The sequence below is a fragment of the Suncus etruscus genome, chromosome 6 (assembly GCF_024139225.1).
Source record: "Suncus etruscus isolate mSunEtr1 chromosome 6, mSunEtr1.pri.cur, whole genome shotgun sequence".
NCBI classification, from domain to species: Eukaryota; Metazoa; Chordata; class Mammalia; order Eulipotyphla; family Soricidae; genus Suncus; species Suncus etruscus.
The window spans coordinates 103,371,524-103,397,236 of NC_064853.1; the positions used below are offsets into that span (position 1 = coordinate 103,371,524).

The 25,713-nt window shown below is 40.1% G+C and overlaps 1 protein-coding gene and 1 non-coding gene across 2 annotated transcripts in view; one reads left to right on the top strand and one right to left on the bottom strand.

The window, feature by feature from the left end:
* The window catches only part of TOPBP1 (DNA topoisomerase II binding protein 1), a 54,144-nt gene that overhangs the window by 8,194 nt on the left and 20,237 nt on the right, over positions 1-25,713 (top strand). The window contains exons 5-19 of the mRNA XM_049776028.1: positions 259-440; positions 2,580-2,776; positions 4,496-4,675; positions 6,098-6,264; positions 6,715-6,878; positions 7,010-7,254; positions 8,383-8,726; positions 10,195-10,367; positions 11,326-11,537; positions 12,768-13,054; positions 18,914-19,087; positions 19,176-19,285; positions 20,159-20,282; positions 21,773-21,919; positions 22,076-22,178. Of these exons, the coding sequence (XP_049631985.1) occupies positions 259-440; positions 2,580-2,776; positions 4,496-4,675; positions 6,098-6,264; positions 6,715-6,878; positions 7,010-7,254; positions 8,383-8,726; positions 10,195-10,367; positions 11,326-11,537; positions 12,768-13,054; positions 18,914-19,087; positions 19,176-19,285; positions 20,159-20,282; positions 21,773-21,919; positions 22,076-22,178 (2,809 nt within the window). The remainder of the gene's footprint in view (positions 1-258; positions 441-2,579; positions 2,777-4,495; positions 4,676-6,097; positions 6,265-6,714; positions 6,879-7,009; positions 7,255-8,382; positions 8,727-10,194; positions 10,368-11,325; positions 11,538-12,767; positions 13,055-18,913; positions 19,088-19,175; positions 19,286-20,158; positions 20,283-21,772; positions 21,920-22,075; positions 22,179-25,713) is intronic.
* Positions 9,688-9,794, bottom strand: LOC126013142 (U6 spliceosomal RNA). The gene has a single exon (XR_007497472.1). It is a non-coding gene; the product is annotated as a U6 spliceosomal RNA (small nuclear RNA).

A 25,713-nucleotide genomic window follows, 5' to 3' on the forward strand; every position in this document is an offset into this window, starting at 1 on the left:
ATGAAATTGTATATGTTTTTCAATTTAAATGATATATATATAAATCTACACCTTTTAAAACATGCATATTATAATTTTGTATTCTTTTTCTGAAGAGTCGTTTGGATAATTATTTAACTTCGTGAGAAACATTTGTGCCTTCAAGCTAACTATCTGTCTGTGTTCAAACTAACTCTAGTAAAATATTTGTTTTATGTTTAAAATGGATGTGATACTACTTGCTTTAGTATTAATGTTATGTTTTCTTTGGGGCTACAGGAAGAAGTTCATAAATATGTACAAATGATGGGTGGAGAAGTAGACAAGAACCTTAATATGTCAGTAACTCATCTTATTGCAGGAGAAGTTGGTAGCAAAAAATATTTAGTTGCTGCAAACCTAAACAAACCTATTTTACTTCCTTCTTGGATAAAGACGATTTGGGAGAAGTCACAAGAGAAGTAAGGAAGGCATTTAGATACTTTCTAACTTTTTAAAAAATTATATGTCACTGTGGGCTTTCATAAATTACCTTTGATGATACTCTCTTTGGATTTGTTATTTAGAAACTAAAGTGGGATCATTACTTGTTAGACAGAAGTTCAGGGGCCATAAGATAGTATGTGGGGCAAGATGGGTACCTTCTATGCAGCTAGCCCCAGTTTACCCTCAACACCATATGGCCCCTGAGCTGCTCCTGAGCACTACGGCATGTATCCCAAATTTCACCTCACCTTTTTATCCCTCACATTCCAAAAAAAAAAAAAAAAAAGAAACTATATAGCTCTTAGAGGTATAAATTTATATAATTTATTGGTTTAGCATTGGTTGTGAGTTAAGAAATAATACAAAAATTTTTTCGCCACTAAATATGAACGAGTTGAGAAAATAAGTATAGCAGCTATAGGTCTTGTACTTTTATTTTCCTTCAATACCATGACTATTTGTTAAAACGGGTAAATTGCCACTTCGGCAGTCATTTTTCCACCTAAATGAGACATTGTGTGAGAATGAATATATAACCCATTCCCTAATATGATTATCTAATAAATGATATTTGAGCCCACTTTATAAACCTGGTCTTGTGTAGGCATTAGATAGTGAACAAAACAGATTAGTATTTCTGCCCTTGTAAGAACCTATTTCAGGTGATAGAATTGACAGTTTTGCTTACAATTAAAAATCTAAATCCCGGTCCCACTATTTGAATTGGGTATCCTTCAGCCCTGTCCAGTACTTTCTAAACACTTTCCTCATTCCAACCTATTTCGCCAACTATCAGACTAGTGTGAAAATTGAATGATAGTTCTATTAGTCTTCTATCCCAAATCATTGCTTATTACTTGTTGACACCAATACATACCACTAGTGGTTTACTCTTGATTGTGATTTAATTACACTAAGTATAGTGTTGGAATCAACATATTAAGTAGTTAAATAGAAGAATAAAAGAACTTTTACTTTGAGTTTTGAAGTAAAGATTTAGATTCTACAGTTTTGGAAAATTTATTACCACTTTGACGAGCATAAGATTAATGAAGTCTATTTTTTCCCTTAAAACAGTTTTATTTGAGGGGCTGATGCGATAGTACAGCGGGTAGGGCGTTTGCCTTGCATGCAGCTGACCTGGGTTCAATCCCATGGCACCCCATATAATCCCCCAAGCCCACCAGAAGTGATCCCTGAGCAAAGCCAGGAGTAAGCCCTGAGCATCGCCAGGTATGGCCCAAATACAAAAACAAAAACAGAGTTTCATTTGAGGTGGTGGAGAGAGTATGGGGGTTAAGTCACGTCTTGCATGCAGATGATGCTTATTTGATCCCTGACACCACATGGTTCCCTGAGTAGGACTGGTTGGAGCCCTAGATACTCTCAATTACTGCTGAATGTGGCCTTGACTAATGCCATAGTAGCTGGGATAATCCCAGAGCAAATTTGTCTCTGGCCTGCCTGGTTGATGAAGAATTGCCAGGAGGGGCCTCTCCCTCCGTCCTCCCCAAGACAGTTTTGAGAGAGTGTTGTATCTACAGTGTTAGTATTTTAGCAGAGAAAGTATATTGAGCTAGATAAAGCAATTAGTATTCTGGGGCCAGAGCACATAACAGGAAGGGAATTGGCCTTGCATACAGCTGGCCTGAGTTTGATCTTCTGGCATCCCATAAGGTCCTCCAGCTGGCCAGGAGTGATTTCTGAATGCAAAACCAAAAGCAATACCTGAGCGCTGCCAGGGGTGACACCCCCCCCCCAAAAAAAAAAAAAGGGAAAAAAAAACCTAATTAGTATTCTGGATGTATTTGTATCTCTTTTCTTTCTTTTTTTTTTTTTTTTTTTTTTTTGTTGTTGTTTTGTTTTTGGGTCACACCTGGCAATGCTCAGGGGTTCCTCCTGGCTCCATGCTCAGAAATCGCTCCTCGCAGACTCGGGGGACCATATGGGATGCCGGGATTCGAACTACCATCCTTCTGCGTCTAAGGCAAACAAAGACTTAACAGGTGAAGCCATTGGTTATAGTTGTTCTGTGCATTGACACTAGGAAAATGATAAATTAACTTCTATGTGTGATGTGTTAAATTTTCTTCCTTTTTATTATTTCCCCCCAGACAAATAACTAAATATACTGATATAAATATGGATGATTTCAAGTGTCCTATTTTTCTTGGTTGCACAATTTGTGTGACTGGCTTGTGTAGTTCAGACAGAAAGGCCGTCGAGCAACTTACAATGAGTCATGGAGGTCAGTACCTGGGATATCTGAAAATGAATGCATGTACACACCTCATTGTGCAAGAACCAAAAGGTAAGACTTCTCAAATGGAAAAATGCAACATGTTTTGTAATATTTAAAGTAACCTACAAGAATAATAGTAATAATAAAGTATTCTACATAGTTACCAAATACTAAGATAAAAATTTGGGTGCAGGGGCCAGAGTGACAGTAGAATAGGTAGGGCTTTACAAGGACCCACTGCATTCTCAGGCCCTATGTAAACAGTGGACGCAGCTGACCCAAGAATCTCTGGGAATAGCCCTGGACCCTGTGAACACCACTCAGGAGTCCCCCTACCAAAAAATGAAACTTTTTTTTTTTTTTTTTTTTGGTTTTTGGGCCACACCCGGCAGTGCTCAGGGGTTACTCCTGGCTGTCTGCTCAGAAATAGCTCCTGGCAGGCATGGGGGACCATATGGGACACTGGGATTTGAACCAACCACCTTTGGTCCTGGATCGGCTGCTTGCAAGGCAAACACCGCTGTGCTATCTCTCCGGGCCCCAAAAAATGAAACTTAAACCATGAAGAATGTATTCAAGTCTAGTAGTAGGTATTTCAGGTTTCCCACAGTTGCCTGAGTGCAATTTTGTAAAAGAAACACCTCATGTCTTTTTACAAAATATGAAAATTTTGAATGGGTAATGACTTGAAATACTACCTTTAATAACTATCTTACTGTATAAAAATTATTGTTACAGAATTTTGTTTCAGAGTTGACAAGAATTTTTTTTTTTTTTTTGGTCACACCTGGCAGCCCTCAGCGGTTCCTCCTGGCTCTATGCTCAGAAATCGCTCCTGGCAGGCTCGGGGGATCGTATAGGATGCCAGGATTCGGACCAATGACCTTCTGCATGCAAGGCAAATGCCCTGTCTCCATGTTATCTCTCCAGCCCACCCCCCTTTTTTTTTGTTTTTGGGTCACACCCAGCAGCGCTCAGGGGTTACTCGTGGCTCTATGCTCAGAAGTCACTCCTGGCAGGCTCGGGGGACCATATGAGTTGCCAGGATTCGAACCACCATCCTTCTGCATGCAAGGCAAACACCCTACCTCCATGCTATCTCTCCGGCCCCCCGACAATAATCTTTTTTTTTTTTATTTGGGGGAATTGGGAATTTGGTCACATCCAGCTGTGCTACGGACTTCATCCTGGCTCTGTACTTCTCCTGGAACTGCTCAGGGGAGCAACAAGAAATTTTTAATCCCCTTGCTTCCTTTCATTGTTGTTGTTGCTGTTGTGTATACAACTGGCTGTGATGCTCTCATAGTCAGATGTGGTGCACACGGGATCTCACATCAGGTTGTAGTCCTTGCACACTTGGCCATGATACTCATTGATGCTTGCGTTCCTTTAACTGTAGTACTTCACACCAATGCTTTTTGTACACATCAGTGTTCACCAGGGTCACATTTTTGGCTAGCTTACACCTTTGTGGTTATAGGTCTTGCTGGAGGTTGTGCCTATTTATTGTGATTGCACACACCTGGATGTAGTGCGGCTCAGAATCACTTGGGATGCCAGGGCTTGGAGACAGCAGAGCTCCCTGGATTGTGTTTTGGTTTGCGTGGACACGGGGGTTAGAACTTCTGACCATATGCTTTCAAGGCAGGCACTCTAAACCCCTGTGCTTTATTCATCTGCCCACCAAATTGATATTTTTCTCACACAACTAGTAACTGTTAATAAAAATTTTCATGGTTCTGCCAAGATAGTTCTAATGGTTTGCATTTCTATCAATGAACATTGTAGGTCAAAAATATGAAAGTGCCAAAAACTGGAATATACACTGTGTGACCATCCAGTGGTTTTTTGACAGTATTGAAAAAGGGTTTTGTCAGGATGCATCTCTATACAGGACAGAACCTAGACGAGAAACAAAGACTATGCCTGATACATCAACTCCTACTGGACAGATCAATGCAGTTGATAGTAAGTCTTAAGTGGTATTTGATAGTCACTTTTAGATCATTGATTTTTCTTAAAAATTGATTAAGTGGGGCCGGCGTGGTGGCGCTAGAGGTAAGGTGTCTGCCTTGCCAGCCCTAGCCTAGGACGGACCGCAGTTCGATCCCTTCGATCCTCCGGCGTCCCATATGGTCCCCCAAGCCAGGAGCGACTTCTGAGCGCATCGCCAGGAGTAACCCCTGAGCGTTACTGGGTGTGGCCCCCCAAAACAAAACAAAACAAAATTGATTAAGATTGCTAGTTATATAGTAGGAATTTTTCATCTTGTTTTGCTGTGCTTTCAAGCATTATATAAGTAACCAAGCTGTATTAAAAAGTCCAGAATTAGGGCCAGAGTGGTGGTGCAAGCGGTAAGGCGTCTACCTTGCCTGTGCTAGCCTTGGATGGATCGTGGTTCTATCCCCTGGCGTCCCATATGGTCCCCTAAGCCAGGAGCGATTTCTGAGCGCATAGCCAGGAGTAACCCCTGAGCATCACTGGGTATGTTCCAAAAATAAAACAAACAAGTCCAAAATTGCTTCTATTTTTTTTTTTCTTTTCGTTTTTGGGTCACACCCGGCAGCGCTCAGGAGTTACTTCTGGCTCTATGCTCAGAAATTGCCCCTGACAGGCTCGGGAGACCATATGGGATGCCAGAATTTCTAACCACTGACCTTCTGCACGTAAGGCAAATGCCTTACCTTCATGCTATCTCTCTGGCCCCCCAGAATTGCTTCTTGATAGCTTTCTTCAGCTAATATATACTTCTGTACTCATTTGTAGTACATTTAATTAATACTAAAAATTAAAAAATTTAAAAAACTTGACCAATGTGGAAATATTACTGCATTTCCATGGAGTTTACTGCAGTTGTTACAGATTATAATATTTATATCGTTTTAAAGTTTCTAATTTGTAGATAAAAATATTGGCAATTTAGCAAATACTACGTATTTTTCACAAGAAGCATCCCGAACCTTCGCTGACAACTTCATTTTTTGTTTTTGTTTGTTTGTTTTTGAGTCACACCGGCAGTGGCTCTATTCTCAGAAATCACTCCTGGAGGGCTCGGGGGACCATATGGGATGCCGGGATTCGAACCACCGTCCTTCTGCATGCAAAGCAAACACCTTACCTCCATGCTATCTCTCCAGTTCATGTTTTTATTGAAATGAAAGCAAGCCACTTTTATGATGTTTTCAATCATTTTTTGAGATTTGCTGATTTCTAATTAGCTTTTATATTTTATATTTTATATTTTTATATACTTTCTCATTTATATTTAAAATCACTTTAGTTTTAAATCTTTGGAAACTTCACTGCTTTTTGTTTATGAAAAATTTTAATGCATAGGACAATATGTAGTATTTACCTCTTTAAAATTATACATCTTTGTTTAACATGTAGGTCATATTCTTTCAGATGTCAGCCACATTTCCAACATAAATGCAAGTTGTATAAGTGAATCGATATATACAATTCTTAATAGCAAAATTGAGACTACAGTTGAGAATCTAGAAAATTTGGATATCAGTTCATTTCAAGCACCTGAAGATTTATTAGATGGTTGCCGGGTATGTCTTGATGTTGTAATAACGTTGGGGTTTCTTTGCCTATCTTGAAAGAATTCCAACATGCTTGTTATTTGTCTGAAGGTTTTACTCCAGGCAGATGACTTGGAATCAATAGGGGGTGCTTACCTTGTGTCCCATATGGTTCTCCAAGCACCACCAGGAGGAATTTCTTAGTGCAAAGTTAAGAGTGACCTCTGAGCATCTCTGAGTGTGGGCCCAAACCACACCTCCCTCCCTCCTCCAAAGACTTTGTGCCTTAAAATGTTATATAAGTGCTGCCTGAAAGATAGTATTGGGTTATGTCCAGAATACTGCTGGATGAGCCCTGAGTTTCCCATCCCCCAAAAATGTTTATGTCAGTTGTTTTACACACATAGCTTTGTATGCGGTATATTTTAAATACATTTTCTGTTTAGAGAGAATAAGCCATCTTCTTTTTTTTCTTTGCAGATTTTTCTTTGCGGTTTTAGTGGCAGAAAGCTAGATAAACTGAGAAGGCTTATTAACAGTGGAGGCGGAGTTCGTTTTAATCAGCTCAATGAAGATGTAACTCACGTTATTGTGGGAGATTATGATGACGAATTGAAGCAGTTTTGGGATAAATCAACTCACAGGTTTCCTTTTTACCAGTTTTAATTCAAAACCATTTACTGTGTATTCATTTTCTTAAATGAAAACTGCATGAGAAATGAGATGATGACCTTGATAGTTTAAACTGATGCACAACTCTGTGCTATTTTTATAGGCCTCATGTAGTTGGAGCACAATGGTTGCTACAGTGCTTTAGTAAAGGTTATATGCTTCCCGAGGAGCCATATATCCCTATTCACTACCAGCCAGTGGAAGTTCCAGTTCCAGAACAACCTGAGAGTAAAACAATACTCGTGAAAAAGAACAGCAGCTTCTCTAAGAAAGATTTTACTCTTAACAAAAAGCCTGAGCAAGCTGATGAAGATCTACTCTCTCAGTATGTAAATAATGACTCATTAGGTAAGAATGTTTAATTTGTTATTAAGAAATATATTTGGGGGCCAGAGAGATAGCATGGAGGTAAGGCGTTTGCCTTTCATGCAGAAGGTCATCAGTTCGAATCCCGGCGTCCCATATGGTCCTCCTTGCCTGCCAGGAGCAATTTCTGAGCATGGAGCCAGGAGTATCCCCTGAGCACTGCCGGGTGTGACCTCCCCCCGCCCCCCAAAATATATATATATATTTGGAGGAAGGATATTATGCAGAGGGGTGAAGCACATGCTTAGCATGTAGGAGCCAGGGACAGGAAGGAGCGAAGGTTCAGCTCTAAGAACTTTAAAAAGAATCTAATCATGTATCCTAAATTTGTTTTCTAAAACAAGAAAAAAATCTTTGATTATAGATTGATGAAGAACTCTTGACTTCTGAATAAGATGTTTGGATAAGAGGTTCTTCTGGTAAATTAATGGAAAGAGCTGTTGAACTGTTTACATTAATTTATCTCATATATTTAATGGTGTAAGAACTTGAAGTTTATAAGAAATTACTATTTCTATTGTTTTTAAAGTGCTAGTCTAAATTGTTCCAGATTTCATTCTCCTTCCCATCACCTACAATGTATAGACATAGAAGTCTTTTCAATTACAAAATGATTGTTTTTACATTTTGTATTAGAAATAATTATAAAAACCTTCTCAGAGGCTAGGGATGTGGCTCAGTAGTAGAACAAGTGTATGCATGTATGGAGCCTTGGGTTCTATTCCCAGCACCACATAGGCTTCCCCCAAGGACTACCCAAGCTCTGAGAATGCCCATGTGGCATAAAAGCAAAAAGAACACAAAAAGTCTGTCTTTCCAGGGCTGGTAGAGTATATATGTTTGCCTCATATCTGGGTTGAATTCTCAGCACTGAAAAAAAAAGAGAGAGATGGGGGCTGCAGTAATAGAACTGTGGTGGATGCTTTCCTTGCACTGGCTGACTCAGGTTTGATCTCTGGCATCCCATATGGTCCTCTGAGTCCATTAGGAGTAATTCCTGAATGCAGAGTCCCTGCATACTGCAAGGTATGGGCCAAAATACAATCTTTACTAGAAAACAGACATAAATATAAAAATCCATTTCTTAAAAACATTTTTTTCCCCTTCCAGATGAAGTTGTGATGCCTCATCCTGGATCCTTTAATGATTCTACTCATGTTAAGTCCTGTAATGATTCTACTCATATCTCTCTGCAAGAAGAAAAGCAGTCTTCTGTTACTCAATGTCTCTCTGATACTTCCGCTATCACTGAAGAAGGTTTATTTAGCAAGAAAAGTTTCCTGATTTTGGGCTTTGGCAATGAAAGTGAATCAAATATTGCAAGTATTATAAAAGAAAATGCTGGAAGAATTGTTTCGCTTCAGAGCAGAATTATTGCTGATTATGCTGTGGTTCCTCTGCTTGGTTGTGAGGTAGAAGCAACTGTGGGAGATGTTGTTACGAATACTTGGCTGGTAAGAAATGAGCATTTCTATGCTATCTTTACATGCTTCCTGATTTAATGATTTATGGGCATTGTAACTGCTATCTTTGTATACTGTTCAAATCATTGATGCCATGTACCTTGTGACTGTTGTCTCTGCATACCATCTTGTTGCTATTATGTCTAAACTGTGTTACCCACATTTTTTCCCTTCTAAAGTTTACCCTTAAAAGCCTTATCCCTACCTTCAATAAATGAAGTTCATTGCTCTGGGGAAAAAAAAAAGGCAAATACTTAGCTGGTAAGAAAAACATGGTAGTGTATTAAAATACTGTGTTGAAGCTTATCAAAATGCCCAGAGTAGTATTGACTTTTGTTGTTTTTGTTTTTAATATATTTCAATTTCTATAAATTGGGTTGAACATTGTCTTGCTCTTTAGCAAGGGAAATTCTAAAATATGAAAATATATCAAGATTCTTAGTCTAATACTGATAGACTATCATGTTTATTGTTCCACACAAATAGCTTACCTCCTTAGGAAGTTATTCTAGATCATTCATAGTATTTCAGTCTTCCTGTTCTCACAACCATAGATTGACATGGATTTTTCTATTATTCCATCTTACTGGCTTATCACTGGTAATTTAAAACAATTTCAAGGAGCTACTCCTGACTCCAGAGCCCCAGAATTTTTAGAATTAGGAGGAAGGTCAAAGTGATAGTGTAGTGGGTAAGACTTTTGCTTTGCTTGCAGCTATTCCCAGCATCCCATATGGTCCCCACCACCACCACCACCAGGAGTGATATCTGAGCATAGAGCCAGGAGTAAACCCTGAGCTTTGCCAGGTGTGGTCCAAAAACAAACAAAAATAAAGAGGAAAAAGTTATGAACTAATAATACCTTGGAAGATATTTCAAAGCAAAATTTATTAACTCCAGTGATAAATCATATATACATACATATATATATATATATATATATTTTTTTTTTTTAAATATGGAATACTTCACGAATTTGTGTGTCATCCTGGCTCAGGGGCCATGCTAGTCTTCTCTGTATTGTCCCAATGTTAGTATATGTGCTGCCAAAGCGAGCACAATCCTACTGTTCTTTTTTTTTGGTTTTGGTTTTGGTTTTTGGGTCACACCCGGCAGCGCTCAGGGGTTCCTCCTGGCTCTATGCTCAGAAATCGCTCCTGGCAGGTTCAGGGGACCATATGGGATGCCGGGATTTGAACCACCGACCTTCCGTATGCAAGGCAAATGCCTTAACTCCATGTTATCTCTCTGGTTTCTATCCTACTGTTCTTAAAATCTTTAAAGTTTTGTGTAGAGTATTCATTCTTCAAATATTAAAATTTGGACTACATTGAGAATGCACATAGTTGAATTTATAGTAAAGTAGAATTGTTTTCACCTAGTCTAAAATTACTGTTACTGTTATGATGGGGCCATTAACATTTCAAGCTTTTCTGATTGTTTCTCTTGTTTTTAAAAGGTATCATGTATAGAGTATGAGACTTTGTTTGATCCAAAATCCAATCCTCTCTTCACACCAGTCCCCGTAATGGCTGGAATGACTCCTTTAGAAGCTTGTGTTATTTCATTCAGTCAATGTGCAGGTGCAGAAAAAGATTCTTTGACATACTTAGCAAATCTCCTTGGAGCATGGTATGTAGTATTTTCAGGGTCTCTATCTAGGTGCACCTTTCATTTGTATTGGCTTCCAAGAGGACATTCAAGTCAGAATTTTATTTATTTATTTATTTATTATTATTATTATTTTTTTTTTGTTTTTTTTTTGGGGGGGGGCCACACCCAGCGGTGCTCAGGGGTTACTCCTGGCTGTCTGCTCAGAAATAGCTCCTGGCAGGCACGGGGGACCATATGGGACACCGGGATTCGAACCAACCACTTTTGGTCCTGGATCGGCTGCTTGCAAGGCAAACGCCACTGTGCTATCTCCGGGCCCAGAATTTTATTTATTATGTGTCTTTATAGTATATATTGGTTGTATGTATTACATCTTGAATGGTTCTGAGTGAGGGGAGGGTTAGGGTTAGCCTGGTAAAAAGTACTTATTTACTAGGAAAAGGAAACCCTATGAAAAGAAGTGGACTAAAACGACTTGTGTTATTCATACACTTTATTTGGTCCCCTTGTGCACCTCCTTTTAGGAACAATGACCAGATGGATTGGACCTCAGGGTTCATCTAAACATTAAGGAGATAATTTTTCTATTTCTTGAAAGGCTAGCTTAATTAGCTATTCTCAAAGTTTTATAGATGATTTGGGCGGGGGGTGGGGTGGGTCACACCTGGTGGCACTCAGGAGTTACTCCAGGCTCTGTGCTCAGAAGTCGCTCCTGGCAGGCTCAGGAACCATATGGGATGCCGGGATTCAAACCGGGCTCCGTCCTGTGTTGGCTATTGCTCCAGCCCAAATGCATTTTATTTTTATCTTAAGAGGAAGTAATAGTTGAAAGAAGCTTAGCTTAATTTTAGAGAATAAATCTCATTCAAATAGCATCTATTTATTTCCTTAGTATTTTAACAACTTTTTATTTTGTTATTCATAGATTGTTAATCCTGTATTTGACTATTTGCTCTCTCTTTAATATAACTTTCAGCGTTCAAGAATTCTTTGTTCGCAAACCTAATGCAAAGAAAGGCATGCTTGCCAGTACACATCTAGTATTGAAAGAGCCCACTGGTTCTAAATATGAAGCTTCTAAGAAGTGGAATTTACCAGCAGTCCGTATTGCTTGGCTGTTAGAGACTGCTAGAACTGGGAAGAGAGCAAACGAAGTCCTCTTTCTGATTGAAGATTCACCAAAACAAGGTCAGTAACTTATTCTACTCTGTGTTTGTGCGTCTGTGCATATGTTGCTTTTTAAAAAGCATTTTAATGATTTCTGGTATATAATTGTGTGAAAGCTTATTTTAGGAAAGATCTTTGATACTTTTCATATTGGATTCAGTGAGCTACTGTTAGATATTCATTATAAGGGTTAGAAATGAATACCATATTTTCTGGTATATAAGATGACTTTTTTCTTTTTGGGTGACACCCGGCAGCACTCAGGGGTTACTCCAGGCTCTACACTCAGAAATCGCTCCTGGATGGCTCAGGGGACCTATATGGGATGACAGGATTTGAACCACCGACCTTCTGCATGCAATGCAAACACCTTACCTCCATGCTATCTCTCCGGCCCTTAAATCTTTAATAAAACATTTTGCTTACACATAACTCATTAAAGATGTTTTTTTAAACTTTGTTAAGGGGCCAGAGCAAAAGTACAACGGTAGTGTGCTTGCCTTGCATGCAGCCTACTCGCGTTCAGTCCCTAGCATCTTTTTTTTTTTTTTTTTTGGTTTTTGGGCCACACTCAGCAGTGCTGAGGGATTACTCCTGGCTGTCTGCTCAGAAATAGCTCCTGGCAGGCACGGGGGACCATATGGGACACCGGGATTCGAACCAACCACCTTTGGTCCTGGATTGGCTGCTTACAAGGCAAACGCCGCTGTGCTATCTCTCCGGACCCAGTCCCTAGCATCTTATATGGTTGGTACCCTGAGCACAGTCAGGAGTAACCCCTGAGCACTGCTGGGTGAGGGCCCTCACCACTTGAAAAAAAAAAGTATGATTGAGAATTTCTGTGAAAACTAACAAAATCCAAAAATAACCTCGTTTTTAATTTATGTTTTGGGGCTACACCTAGCAGTGCGTGCAGGGTCTACTGGCTCTATTCTTGGGGAGGTAACCCCTGGCTCAGGAGACCCTGTGGTGCTGAGGATCAAACCCAAGCCTCCTGCATGCAAATTATATGTCAGTGCCTTGAGCTATTTAGCTTATAGGCTTTCTTATGTGCGTCTTTACCTTTTTTTTTGTTTGTTTCATTCATGTCTACTGATGGCTCTGCACTCAGGAATCACTCCTTGTGGAGTTCAGATGATTATATGTGATACTGGATTTCACCAGCACCCCCTTTTTATGTGTATCTTTGAAGAGAAACTATAAAAGACAGACACAGGTTAGATTACATTTGTTTTTATTTTGCATCTCTAGAACAGAATGTGATAACTGAAATAACAAATGACAAGAAACTAAATCCAGAAACTCCAGCGCCTCCTGTAACACACCTGGAAACTCACAGAAAAACAGCCATTACGCCTCTAGATATGAATCAGTTTCAGAGTAAAGCTTTCCATGCGGTGCTCTCACAGCACACTGGGCAGGTTCCAGAGTCCTCAGCAGTGAATCAGCCACTTCAGAAGGAACCCTCACTACACCTGGATACACCGTCAAAATTTTTGTCCAAGGACAAGCTCTTCAAGCCTTCCTTTGATGTGAAGGTAAGGCTTATAAAGAATGGTCCTGGCGTTAATAAATAATAACTAGGAGCTTTTAATTCATCGAAGTAAAGCTCTCATTTTCCATCACCTCTGAAACGTAATAGTAAATTTTTAGAAATATTGGTAAGTAGATGGATGTTATTGAGTCCCAATGTATAAAAACTGTTCAGTACTAGAGATAGCATATGAATGTTATGAAATCAGGCTGCCTGGTTTCAAGTCTTAGATTTTCCATGAAAAATGAACATGTTTTTGACTTAAGGCAGACCATTGAACATATTTGAGTATTCTTTTCATACAAATAATGTGCTCTGAAAACTTGAATTTTTTATAAGGATAAGATTAAGTTTTCTGGTGAAGTAATTAACAAGCTATACAGTAATGTGTATATTTATGTATTGATTTTAGCTAGGAGTATCCTCAGGACAAACTTGGAAATACGTGTTATCTTACTTTTCTTTTTTTTTGGTTTTTCGGGCCACACCCGTTTGATGCTCAGGGGTTACTCCTGGTTAAGCTCTCAGAAATTGCCCCCGGTTTGGGGGGACCATATGGGACACCGGGGGATCAAACCGTGGTCCTTCCTTGGCTAGCGCTTGCAAGGCAGACACCTTACCTCTAGCGCCACTTCACCAGCCCCTATCTTACTTTTCTGTCACTTTTCATAGTCTATTTCTTTGCTTTTTAGAGCGGTGTAAATAACTTTTTCTTAAAAATTTGCTCACCAATCAAGGACTCAAGTGTTTTCCTTTTATAACCCAAAAGTGATTTCATTTACTGTTTTATCTATAGTTTTTTTGCTTTTCAAATTGATATCTAAATATTATTTTTAGTTCATGGACTTTGGCAAAATTTACTGTACTCATTCATATATTGAAGTTTTGTTCATACGATACTAAGAAGCAATCTTTTTTTAGTTGTAGCAAAGTCATACTAAGAGTCTCACTATTCAAAGCATATGATTCTCCCTATGTCACATCCCTGACCCAAGAGAAGCAACTTTTATGTTTGGGGCTGAAGAGATATTACAACAGGTCACTTGTCTTGCACATAGCCAACCCAAGTTTTAATCTTATGATATTGAGGGCCCAAGGAAGATATAGAAGTGTTAGTATATTGTCTGACACGGTTCAATCCCAGTGCTGTTTGCCTCCCAAAGCATCGCTGATATGATGCTGGTAGCCCTCTAGCACTGTTCTCATTGGTTATCAGGAGTGGCCCACAAGGCCCCCCTGAGAATCACTTGGGAGGCTTCTTCCCCCATCCCTAAAATGATTCTAATTTTTTTTTTATTGTGGTCGAAGTGAATTACAATTCTTTCACAGTAATATTTGAAACACATAGTGGATTCTAATTCTTTATGGCAAAAATTTAGTAAAATCTGGGGCCGGAGAGATAGCACAGTGGTAGGGCATTTGTCTTGCAAGTGATCGACTCAGGATAGATGGTGGTTCGAATCCCGGCATCTCCATATGATCCCCCATCTGCCAGGAGAGAACCCTGAGAGCCACCAGGTATGGCCAAAAATCATTTTTTTGTAAAATCTGTGAATATGGCTTAGCTGACAAGTACTTTTATTGTATATGTGAGGCTCTGAGTTTGTCAGCACTCATCCAGAAAGAACAGAAAATGGAGTGTGGAGCAAAAGCTTTGCATATGGGAGACCTGGGTTTCGTCTCCAACACCACATGGTCCCCTAAGTATCCCTAGGCGTGTCCCCTGAGCAAGAGGCAGGGAGTAGCTCCTGAAGACTCAAGGTTTGGCCTCAAATCCCAGAAACCAAAATTGGGAGGAGATAAGTGTTTGTCATTGATAAATATATAAATTTATTAAGCAAATAGGTATATTTATGGAAGTAAACATAATAAAAGATAACCCAATGGGAAGAATGATAGGAAGAAATAACTGTCACCAAAAATTAAATTTAACTACTATATATATGACATGCATATTACCTCATTCATTATAAGAGAGGTAGAAAATTAGGAGTCTGGAATATAGCTCAACAGTAGAGCATCTGCCTTGAATGTGTTCAGTCTCTGGGGTTGTCAAAAGAAAGAAAAAGGATAAAATTTATTTTTCTTTAAATAAAAAGAAGAGATAATAGAGGGGTAAAGATACATTCTTAGAGCCTATATTTAGCCAACTGCAATTTGATCCCAGCATTGTATGTTTTCCTCTTGAATGCCTACAGGAGTGATACCTGAACATAGAGCCAGAAATGCCCTAAGCACTGCCCAAAACCCAAAAATAAAAAACATATAATATACTTCAAGCATACAAATACATTTTTAAGGGTCTGGAGAGATAGCACAGCGGCGTTTGCCTTGCAGCAAGCAGCCGATCCAGGATCTAAGGTGGTTGATTCGAATTTCGGTGTCCCATATGGTCCCCTGTGCCTGCCCTGCCAGGAGCTATTTCTGAGCAGACAGCCAGGAGTAACTCCTGAGCACGGCCGGGTGTGGTCCAAAAACAAACAAACAAAAAAAACTCAGAAAAAAACCAAATTCTTTTTTAATATATTAATTTGACAGGGAAAAGTCTGGTTCAAAGTGTGTTGTCAAACAGGCACTAATATTTTACTCTTGAGAGCATCAATGCCAGCAAATGCCTTTTGTTCTTTTTTTTTCTTACTGTGCAAAATGATATGTACAAGATTTTTACATTACACTGACAAAATATTGGAAATATAGGATAGAGAATCAGCTCAACAGACTTAAAATGTTTGTGTTTCGCAGTGGAAGGCCTAGGTTCAGTTCTTGACTCCACATGGCCCTAGCACAGCGCTGGGAGTAGCTTTTTTAATACTGTTAGGTGTGGCCATAAAACAAATATCGAGGGGGCCGGGCGGTGGCGCTAGAGGTAAGGTGTCTGCCTTGCTAGCGCTAGCCTAGGACGGACCGCGGTTCGATCCCCCGGTGTCCCATATGGTCCCCCAAGCCAGGAGCGACTTCTGAGCGCATAGCCAGAAGTAACCCCTGAGCGTCACTGGGTGTGGCCCAAAAACCAAAAAAAAAAAAAAAAAACAAATATCGATAATTAAATATTTATCAATTGAGCTCTGGTTAAATGCATTCAGCTTTGCATATGGTATACTATGTAGATGGAAAAGAGAAAGAACAAATCACACTAGTTGAAGGAGCTTCTTAGCAAACATGAAGGTGATTTGGCAACAGGAATAGAATGTATAGTTTCTCTTTACTTCTCTAAATCTTCCTCCCTTTGCTTTGCCTTTTATTTTTGAGCCATACATATTGATGGGTGAGGGCGGTTTGCTTCTGGCTTAACCCTCTTGTTCCATCATACAAAAAAAAAAAAACCAAAAAAAAAACACCCTAACTTTGAGTCAGTGCCACAGCCCCAACAATTAGTACTTTGGAGGATTTTTCAGTTTTCAACTTAGACTTTAATCTTTCTTAAAAATTGTTTTGCATGGAAACTATTATGTAGAGTGAAATAAGTCAGAGGGAGAGATAGACACAAACAAAATAGTCTCATTCATCTGTGGGATATAAGAAACATAAAATAGGGCCCAGAGAGAGAGCACAGCAGCGTTTGCCTTGCAAGCAGCTGATCCAGGACCAAAGGTGGTTGGTTCGAATCCCGGTGTCCCATATGGTCCCCCGTGCCTGCCAGGAGCTATTTCTGAGCAGACAGCCAGGAGTAACCCCTGAGCACCGCCGGGTGTGCCCCCCCCCCCCAAAAAAAAGAAAGAAACATAAAATACAGTATGGTAATAATACCGAGACAATAGAGATCAGGGCCAGAAGGACCAGCCCACAATATGAAGCTTACCACAAAGAGTGGCGAGTGAAGTTAGAGAAATAACTACACGAACAGCTATCATGACAATGATAGTGAGTGAGAGGAATAGAATGTCTGTTTGAAAGAGAGGCAGGGTGGGAGAAGAGGGAGATGTGGGGCTTTGGTGGCAGGAAGGTTGCACTGATTAAGGGGGGGGGGTATACTTTTTATGACTGAAATCCAACTACAAACATGTTTGTAACCATAGTGCTTAAGTAAAGATACTATTAAGACAAAAAAAGATTCTTTACCATCTGGTTCATTTGTTTATTCATAACTTCAAATGGTATTCATAAAAACATCACTAGGGCTGGAACAAGCAAGCAGTAGGGTATTTTTGCGTTGCAGGTGCTAACCAAGACAGACTGCAATTCGATCCCCCAGCATACCATACGGCATCCCCCCAAGCCAGGAGCAATTTCTGACTGCATAGCCAGGAGTAACCCCTGGGTTACCCCTGGGCCACTGGGTGTGGCCAAAAAATACAAAACAAAAAAAAATTATTTTAGTGATATTTTAATTGTTCTATTTAATTTTTTTTTTGGTTTTTGGGCCACACTCAGTGATACTCACGGATTGCTCCTGGCTTGGGGGACCATGTGGAAGGCTGGGGATTGAACCGAGGTCCATCCTGGGTCAGCCGAGTGCAAGGCAAAGCCATACCATGTGCTATCACTCTGACCCCACTCTCAGTAATGATTTTATATATTATATTTTATATATAACTAAACTAGTTACATAACATAATGAGATAATAAACATAACCAAGATATGAAAGTAACCTAGATGCCCATCAGTGTGGATGAAACCATGCCAGTTATTAAAAAAATGGAACACTAGGGCCCGGAGAGATAGCACAGTGGCGTTTGCCTTGCAAGCAGCCGATCCAGGACCAAAGGTGATTGGTTCAAATCCCAGTGTCCCATATGGTCCCCCATGCCTGTCAGGAGCTATTTCTGAGCAGACAGCCAGGAGTAACCTCTGGGCCACACCACTGGGTGTGGCCCAAAAACCAAAAAAAAAAAAAAAAAAGAACACTATAATATTGCTTTGTTTATGTTTTAATTTTATTTATTTATTTTGGTTTTTGGGCCACACCCAGCAGCACTCAGGGGTTACTCCTGGTTGTCTGCTCAGAAATAGCTCCTGACAGGCACGGGGGACCATATGGGTCACCGGGATTCGAACCAACCACCTTAGGTCCTGGATCGGCTGCTTGCAACGCAAACGCCACTGTGCTATCTCTCTGGCCCCTATGTTTTAATTTTAATGAGGCAGCATAGCGTTTATAAAAAAATTAGTGTCTTGTTTCTGTTTTGTGTGTGTGTGTGTGTGTGTGTGTGAGAGAGAGAGAGAGAGAGAGAGAGAGAGAGAGAGAGAGAGAGAGAGAGAGAGAGATTGCAACTTTAACTCTTTTTTTTTTTTTTTTTTTTTTGGTTTTTGGGCCACACCCATCATTGCTCAGGGGTTACTCCTGGCTGTCTGCTCAGAAATAACTCCTGGCAAGCTCGGGAGACCATATGGGACACCGGGATTCGAACCAACCAGCTTTTAGTCCTGGATCTGCTGCTTGCAAGGCAAGCCACTGTGCTATCTCTCCGGGCCCGCAACTTTAACTCTTAAGATCTTAAGATTTGGGCAAAATTCCAAGCTGGGAAGATAGTTCCTAGGGCTGTTTACTATATACGTATATACATAGCTTGTAAACAGAAACGCCAGATCAAGTGCAATTCCCAGCACCTAATGGTGTAGCATCAAGCTGAGAATAGACCCCAAATAATGTCAGAGCTAGTCATCACTTTAAACCATTTTACTGTACAATATGGAATTATTTTTCTTCATTATATATTCATCATTTCTAAATTTTCTTTGGAGGAAAACCAGAGGTGGTTAAATCTATAATCCTGTTCACTTTAGATATTACCCCCACCTCTTTTATATCTCTACCCCTATTTCTCATTCTTTCTACAATTATCCTCCTTTTCCTTTGTTCTTCTCTTTTCCTTCCCTGTCTCTTTCTCCTTTTTATCAACCTTTCTCTCCTCTTCTTTATAGGATGCACTTGCAGCCTTGGAAACTCCAGGAGGTCCCAGTCAGCACAATATGAAGTTATCTACACCACTCTCAGAAGTTATTATTAGAAACTTGAACCTTGCTTTGGCAAATAGCTCTCGAAATGCTGTCACTCTTTCTGCCAGCCCTCAACTGAAGGATGCTAAATCAAAGAAGGTAAAATCAATTGCTTATTAAAAGGAAGTTTTAGACAAAACATTTTAAGTAGTAATGGCCAATATATTTATTTTCTTTTTCACGGCAGGAAGAAGGTGCCAAGCCACTTCATAATGTAGTGGTCTGTGTTAGTAAAAAACTCAGTAAGAAGCAGAGTGAACTACATCGGATTGCAGCTTCTCTCGGGGCAGATTACAGGTAGCTGGTACATCTTTCTGTTTGGTGATGATAAATTTCTCTCATGATTTTAGGCAACTTAAAGGCTGGACATCTACAAGTTTTCTAATTTTAGCCAAATTGCAGAATCTTTCCATTTGAATGTTAATTTATCAATTTATCATATACTTTCAAAATACTATATCAATTCACTGACACATGTATTTTTTTTTTTTTTTTGTTTTTGGGCCACACCCGGCGATGCTCAGGGGTTACTCCTGGCTGTCTACTCAGAAATAGCTCCTGGCAGGCACGGGGGACCATATGGGACACCGGGATTCGAACCAACCACCTTTGGTCCTGGATCGGCTGCTTGCAAGGCAAACGCCACTGTGCTATCTCTCTGGGCCCGACACATGTATTTTTTTTAAGTATATTTAAAGTTCTGCTTTGGGAACATACCAGGTAATGTAAAGGTCTGGTGCATGGGGTCATTGCAGGCAATGCTGAGGGAACCATGCATAACCCTGGATCAAAACCAGGGCTCCCACATGCAAAATATGTGATCCAGATCTTTGAGTCAACTCCCCAGTCTTGCAAACATTTTTTACTTATTTATTTTGGTTTGGGGGTTACCCCCTACTGTGCTTATGGAGCTATCTACCTTGCACTATTCCCAGGTATATGCTTGGGACCATATGTGGTACCTAGGCTTGTTATGATAGTACAAGTGGTTGAGACACTGTCTGATGCAGATTCAATTCCTAGCATCACATCTGGTCCCCATGCACACGGCCACATATGGCCCATCTAACCTTTAGGCCCCCAAAAGAATGTTTTACTTATAGAGGGTCAGGATCATCTCACATTACTTAATACAGATGTTCTTTTTTCCTTTTAAAATAATTGTTTTAGGTGGAATTTTGATGAGATAGTGACTCATTATATTTATCAAGGACGACTAAACGACACTAATCGAGAGTATAAATCTGCAAAAGAAAGAGGTGTACACATTGTTTCTGAACACTGGCTTTTAGAAGTAAGCAATACTTTGTCTCCCCCCCTCTAGTAAATAATAAAACAGACATTTAGAGTACAAACCAGTTTCAGTGTATGTAAGTTTTAACAATCTGTTAATTGTGTAGTTTTAATAATTTGGCATTAAAAACTTAAGATCTTTATACCTTGATTTTGTTGTTGTTGTTGTTGTTTGTTTTTTTGTTTTCTCTGGGTCACACCCAGCAGTACTCAGGGGTCACTCCTGGCTCTACGCTCAGAAATCGCTCCTGGCGGGCTCAGGGGACCATATGGGATGCCGGGATTTGAACCACCATCCTTCTGGACGCAAGGCAAATGCCTTACCTCCATGCTATCTCTCCATTCCCAAGATCTTTTTTTTTGTTTGTTTTTGGTTTTCGGGTCACTCCCGGCAGTGCTCAGGGGTTACTCCTGGTTGTCTGCTCAGAAATAGCTCGTGGCAGGCACGGGGGACCATATGGGACACCGGGATTCGAACCAACCACCTTTGGTCCTGGATCGGCTGCTTGCAAGGCAAACGCCGCTGTGCTATCTCTCCGGGCCCCGTTCCCAAGATCTTTATACCTTAAAGCAGGTCTGCAGTGGATATATTTTCTGAATCTTGATTTTTTTTTTTTTTTTTCACTAACCAAAAATTATAAGAAGCAGAAGAGAGGTGTGCATCAGGCAAAAGGGTAGCTATATTATTGATGATAGATGGAACATACCAGATATAACGGGCTGGGTACTTTTATTTAATTTTTGTCATACCCAGTGCTACTCGGGGCTTGTTTCTGGCTCTGCACTTGGGAATTATTTCTTTTGGTCTCTGGGGACATGATGGGTGCCAGGAATCAAACCTAGGTCATTTATATGTAATGCAAGCACTCTGCCTGCTTTGCTAGCCTGAGTTTCCAAGGCTACAAAGTACATCCTATAAAAATACTCAATTTTATAGAGTAAATATCTTAATAAATACTTAAGATGGAAGTCTGGGAGAAAATTGTATAGTTAGAGGAGAATTCCTTTAGCATACCAGTACAATTTATAATTGTTACTCTCTTTTGTTTCATTTTGGGGACAGGGCTGTGACACCCATCGGTGCTTAGGAATAATGTTCCCCAATAATGCTGGGGAACTATACTGTGCAGAGATGGGACCCAGGCCTCGTACAAATACAAAGCATGTGGGCAGCCCATTGAGCTATCTCTTCAGCACTAGAATTGATTTTTTTCTGTTTTGTTTTTCCTTTATTTTTTTCTTTGTGGGTATTTCCTAGAATATGACTGATCTTAGAAAAGGCACAAAAATAAAAGAGATTTTATGCTTTAGTGAACAAAGCATTAGAATGTGAGACAGTTGTGATTTGTGTAATGAGCTTGTTCAGTGTTAGACCTTTTAGAACTTGAATTCTGTTAACTTTTATCAACCTCTGAGTGTTGTTTGCCTTCATCCTGTTAATTCACCAAGATTTTATTCAGTATTGTTTTAAAACATACCATTGCATTGCAGTGTGCCCAAGAATACAAACATCTTCCTGAATCTCTTTACCCACATACATATAATCCCAAAATGAGCTTAGATATCAGTACTGTACAAGATGGCAGAGTCTGTAACAGTCGATTGCTCTCAACTGACTCACCAGCAAAGGATGATAAGGTAAAGAATATGAATAATATTGATACTATTTTATAAGAATAACACTTATCTCCATTGTTAAGCTAAATATGTATAAATGTATGTATATATCTATATAGCTATGAAACCTTACACAGTGGTTTGGTTTGACAAATTGTAATTTTTGTCATTCAATAGCCAGATCATCTGCCTGAAGAAGAAAATGATACAGATAATACTATCATCGATGAAAAAGAATCAGCAGTGTTAAATGGAATTGAAAAGAATAACCAAAAAGGAGGTAAATATTTTTCATTTTAAAATAAATATTTTTCTACAGGGCCGGAGAGATAGCATGGAGGTGGGGCGCTTGCCTTGCATGCAGAGGGTCAGTGCTTCGAATCCCGGCATCCCATATGGTCCCCTGAGCCTGCCAGGAGCGATTTTGGGGCATGGAACCATGAGTGACCCCTGAGTGCTGCTGGGTGTGACCCAAAAATCCAAAAAAAAAAAAAAAAAAGAAAGATAAAATGAATATATTTCTAAATATATTTTTGCATCATATAGAAAAGTCAAGTTATGAGTATAGCTCAATACAAGTAAAGCATGTTGGGCTGGAGCTATAGTACAGTGGATAGGGTGCTTGCCTTGCCCATGACCAGCCTGGAAACCTTGGCATCCCTTAGGGTCTGTGCATCACCAGGTGTTGGGATATATTCCTCTTTCTTTCTTCCACCCCCCAAAAAGTCAAGTATATTCTTTTTTTTTTTTTTTTTTTTTGGTTTTTTGGGCCACACACGCGGTGCTCAGGAGTTACTCCTAGCCGTCTGCTCAGAAATAGCTCCTGGCAGGCACGGGGGACCATATGGGACACCGGGATTCGAACCAACCACCTTTGGTCCTGAATTGGCTGCTTGCAAGGCAAACGCCGCTGTGCTATCTCTCCGGGCCCAAGTATATTCTTGAGGATTGCGTTTAAGTCATTATTTACTACCCCTAGGATCATGGAATGGTGGGGGAGGAGATTGTAGGAGCATCAGGTGCAACTGGAAAATGCTGCTGTTCTCTTAAAGAAGGTAGATATTAAGTGATATTATCTTTTCTGAAACGGAGGCCATAAACCAAAGAAGCTTGGGAACCTTTGCTTTAAATGATTTAAGAAGAACTAGTATTTTATAAAATAGCTATTGATGGACTGAAATGATAGTACAGTGGATAAGGCATTTCCCTTGTACACAGCTGACCAAGGTTCACTCCCTAGCGCCCCATATGATCTCCCAAGCAAGCCAGGAATTTCTGGGTGCAAAGCCAGGAGTAAGCTCTGAGAATCGCAGAGTGTAGCTCAGTGACAAAACAGAAACAAAATAGCCTGTCTAACTTTTTTGCGAAGTTGTTTGTTTTTTATTTTTATTTATTTATGGGTCACAGTTGGCAGTGCTCAAGGTTTATTCTTTACTGTACTTGGGGATTGCTTTTGGTGGTCTCAGGACCTCATAGGGTACTGGGGAATCATATACAAGGCAAAGGCCCTATCTGTTGTACTATCACTATAAGTTGATCCTGTTTTGGTTTTGGTTTTGGGCCACATTCAGCAGTGCCCAGGACTACTCCTAAGGTTCTGTTCTTAGGAATTACTCATGGTAAGGGACCAAATGGGCTGTCGGGGATTGAACCCAGGTCAGCCATGCTCAAGACAAAGGCCCTACTCAGTGTGCTGTTGCTCTGCCCCCCCCCCAATTGATCTTTTTCAAATGTGTACTTTGGGGGTACTAGAAAGATACTAAAGGAGTTGGGCACTTGCATGTGGCATCCCCAATAGGTCCACCACAAATTCCAAGCACTACTAGGCACAATCCCTGAGCACTACCGGATGACACCAAAAACAAACCACAACCTGTTCTTTGGAACCTGAGAGATAGATTAACAGACTGGAGTTATATGCTGGATTTGTTCCCTGACACTGTATCGTCCCTTGAACCCAACCAAGAGCAATCTCCAAAAAGCAAGACTAGAGTCACACTTGAGCACTCCCAGGCATTGCCCCAAGGCAAACAGATATACAAAAATTACAGTCTGGTCATTGATTCTTTTCAGTGATTTTCCAAAAGTTTTGGTACTTTTTTGTTGTTGTTGTTGTTTTTGTTTTTGGGTCACACCCGGCAGCACTCGGGTTACTCCTGGCTCCACGCTCAGAAATTGTTCCTGGTAGGCTCAGGGACCATATGACCTTCTGCATGAAAGGCAAATGCCTTACCTCCATTCTATCTCTCCGGCCCCTTTTGGTACATTTTTAATCATGCGATTTTCAGAGTTCAAAATCTTTTAATCCACCATTCTAATGTTATGAGTTCCTTATGTATCTTCTAGGCTATTTTATGCAAACATATTTATGTTTTCATCTTAAAAATAGTGCATATGTGGGCTGGACAAATAGCACAGAGGTAGGTTATTTGCCTTGCATGCAGCTGACCCATCACGGCCCTGGTTCAATTTCGGGCATTCCATATGGTTTCCCGTACATGCCAGGAGTGATTTCTGAGTGCTGAGTCTGGACTAATAGTGCTGCTGGGTTTGACCCAAAAATGAAAAAAAAAAAAAGAAAGAAAGAAAGAAAGAAAGAAAGAAAGAAAGAAAGAAAGAAAGAAAGAAAGAAGGGAAGGGAAGGGAAGGGAAGGGAAGGGAAGGGAAGGGAAGGGAAGGGAAGGGAAGGGAAGGGAAGGGAAGGGAAGGGAAGGGAAGGGAAGGGAAGAGGAAGGGAAGGGAAAGGAAAGGGGGAAGGAAAGGAAAGGAGGAAGGAAGGAAGGAAGGAAGGAAGGAAGGAAGGAAGGAAGGAAGGAAGGAAGGAAGGAAGGAAGGAAGGAAGGAAGGAAGGAAGGAAGGAAAGAAAGAAAGAAAGTAAGTACAGATAGTGTATTTGCTATTTTATTTTATTTTAATTTTTGGTTTTTCGGCCACATGTGGTGATGCTCAGGGGTTACTCCTGGCTATGCACTCAGAAATTGCTCCTGGCTTTGGGGGACCATATGGGATGCCTGGGGAACCGTGGATCTTTCTAGGCTAGTGCGTGCAAGGCAGACGCCTTATGGCTCATGCCACCACTCTGGCCCCGATATATCTGCTATTTTAAACTTTGATCTTGAAATAATAACTTCGATAATAATAACTGATCATTTTAATAATATATATTCTCTAATATAATAATTTTGATAATAATAACTGGTCATTTTAATAATTCTGTTTAGGGACTGTTTTCTGTTTTTGGCAACTGTTCACTATATGGTAGGCCACTTACAATGTACTTTCATTATTTCAGTTCCCTTGTTATTGGAAAGAGTTTTGTAGTAGATAACCTTGCATCTGTCAATGTCCCCTTTTTATGAGTTAGGTTCTCTTTTTCTTTTTTTTTTTTTGGTTTTTGGTTTTTGGGCCACACCCGGTAACGCTCAGGGGTTACTCCTGGCTATGCGCTCAGAAGTCGCTCCTGGCTTGGGGGACCATATGGGACACCGGGGGATCGAACCGCGGTCCGTCCAAGGCTAGCGCAGGCAAGGCAGGCACCTTACCTTTAGCGCCACCGCCCGGCCCCCAGGTTCTCTTTTTCTTATCCCTGTTTTATCAAAGCTCTTTTTTAAAAAAAAAAAAAGTCATTGTTTTGATCTTTATTGACAGAGGTATCAATTTATTGATAGAGTATCATTAACAATACTGTTAATGATAATTTCATGAATACATAATTCTAACACCACACCCGTCACAAGTGTCCCCAAACCCTCAAGACATCTCTTTTTACACTCCTTTCCCCCTTACAAATGCAGTTTTATCTAAAGATCAGTTCT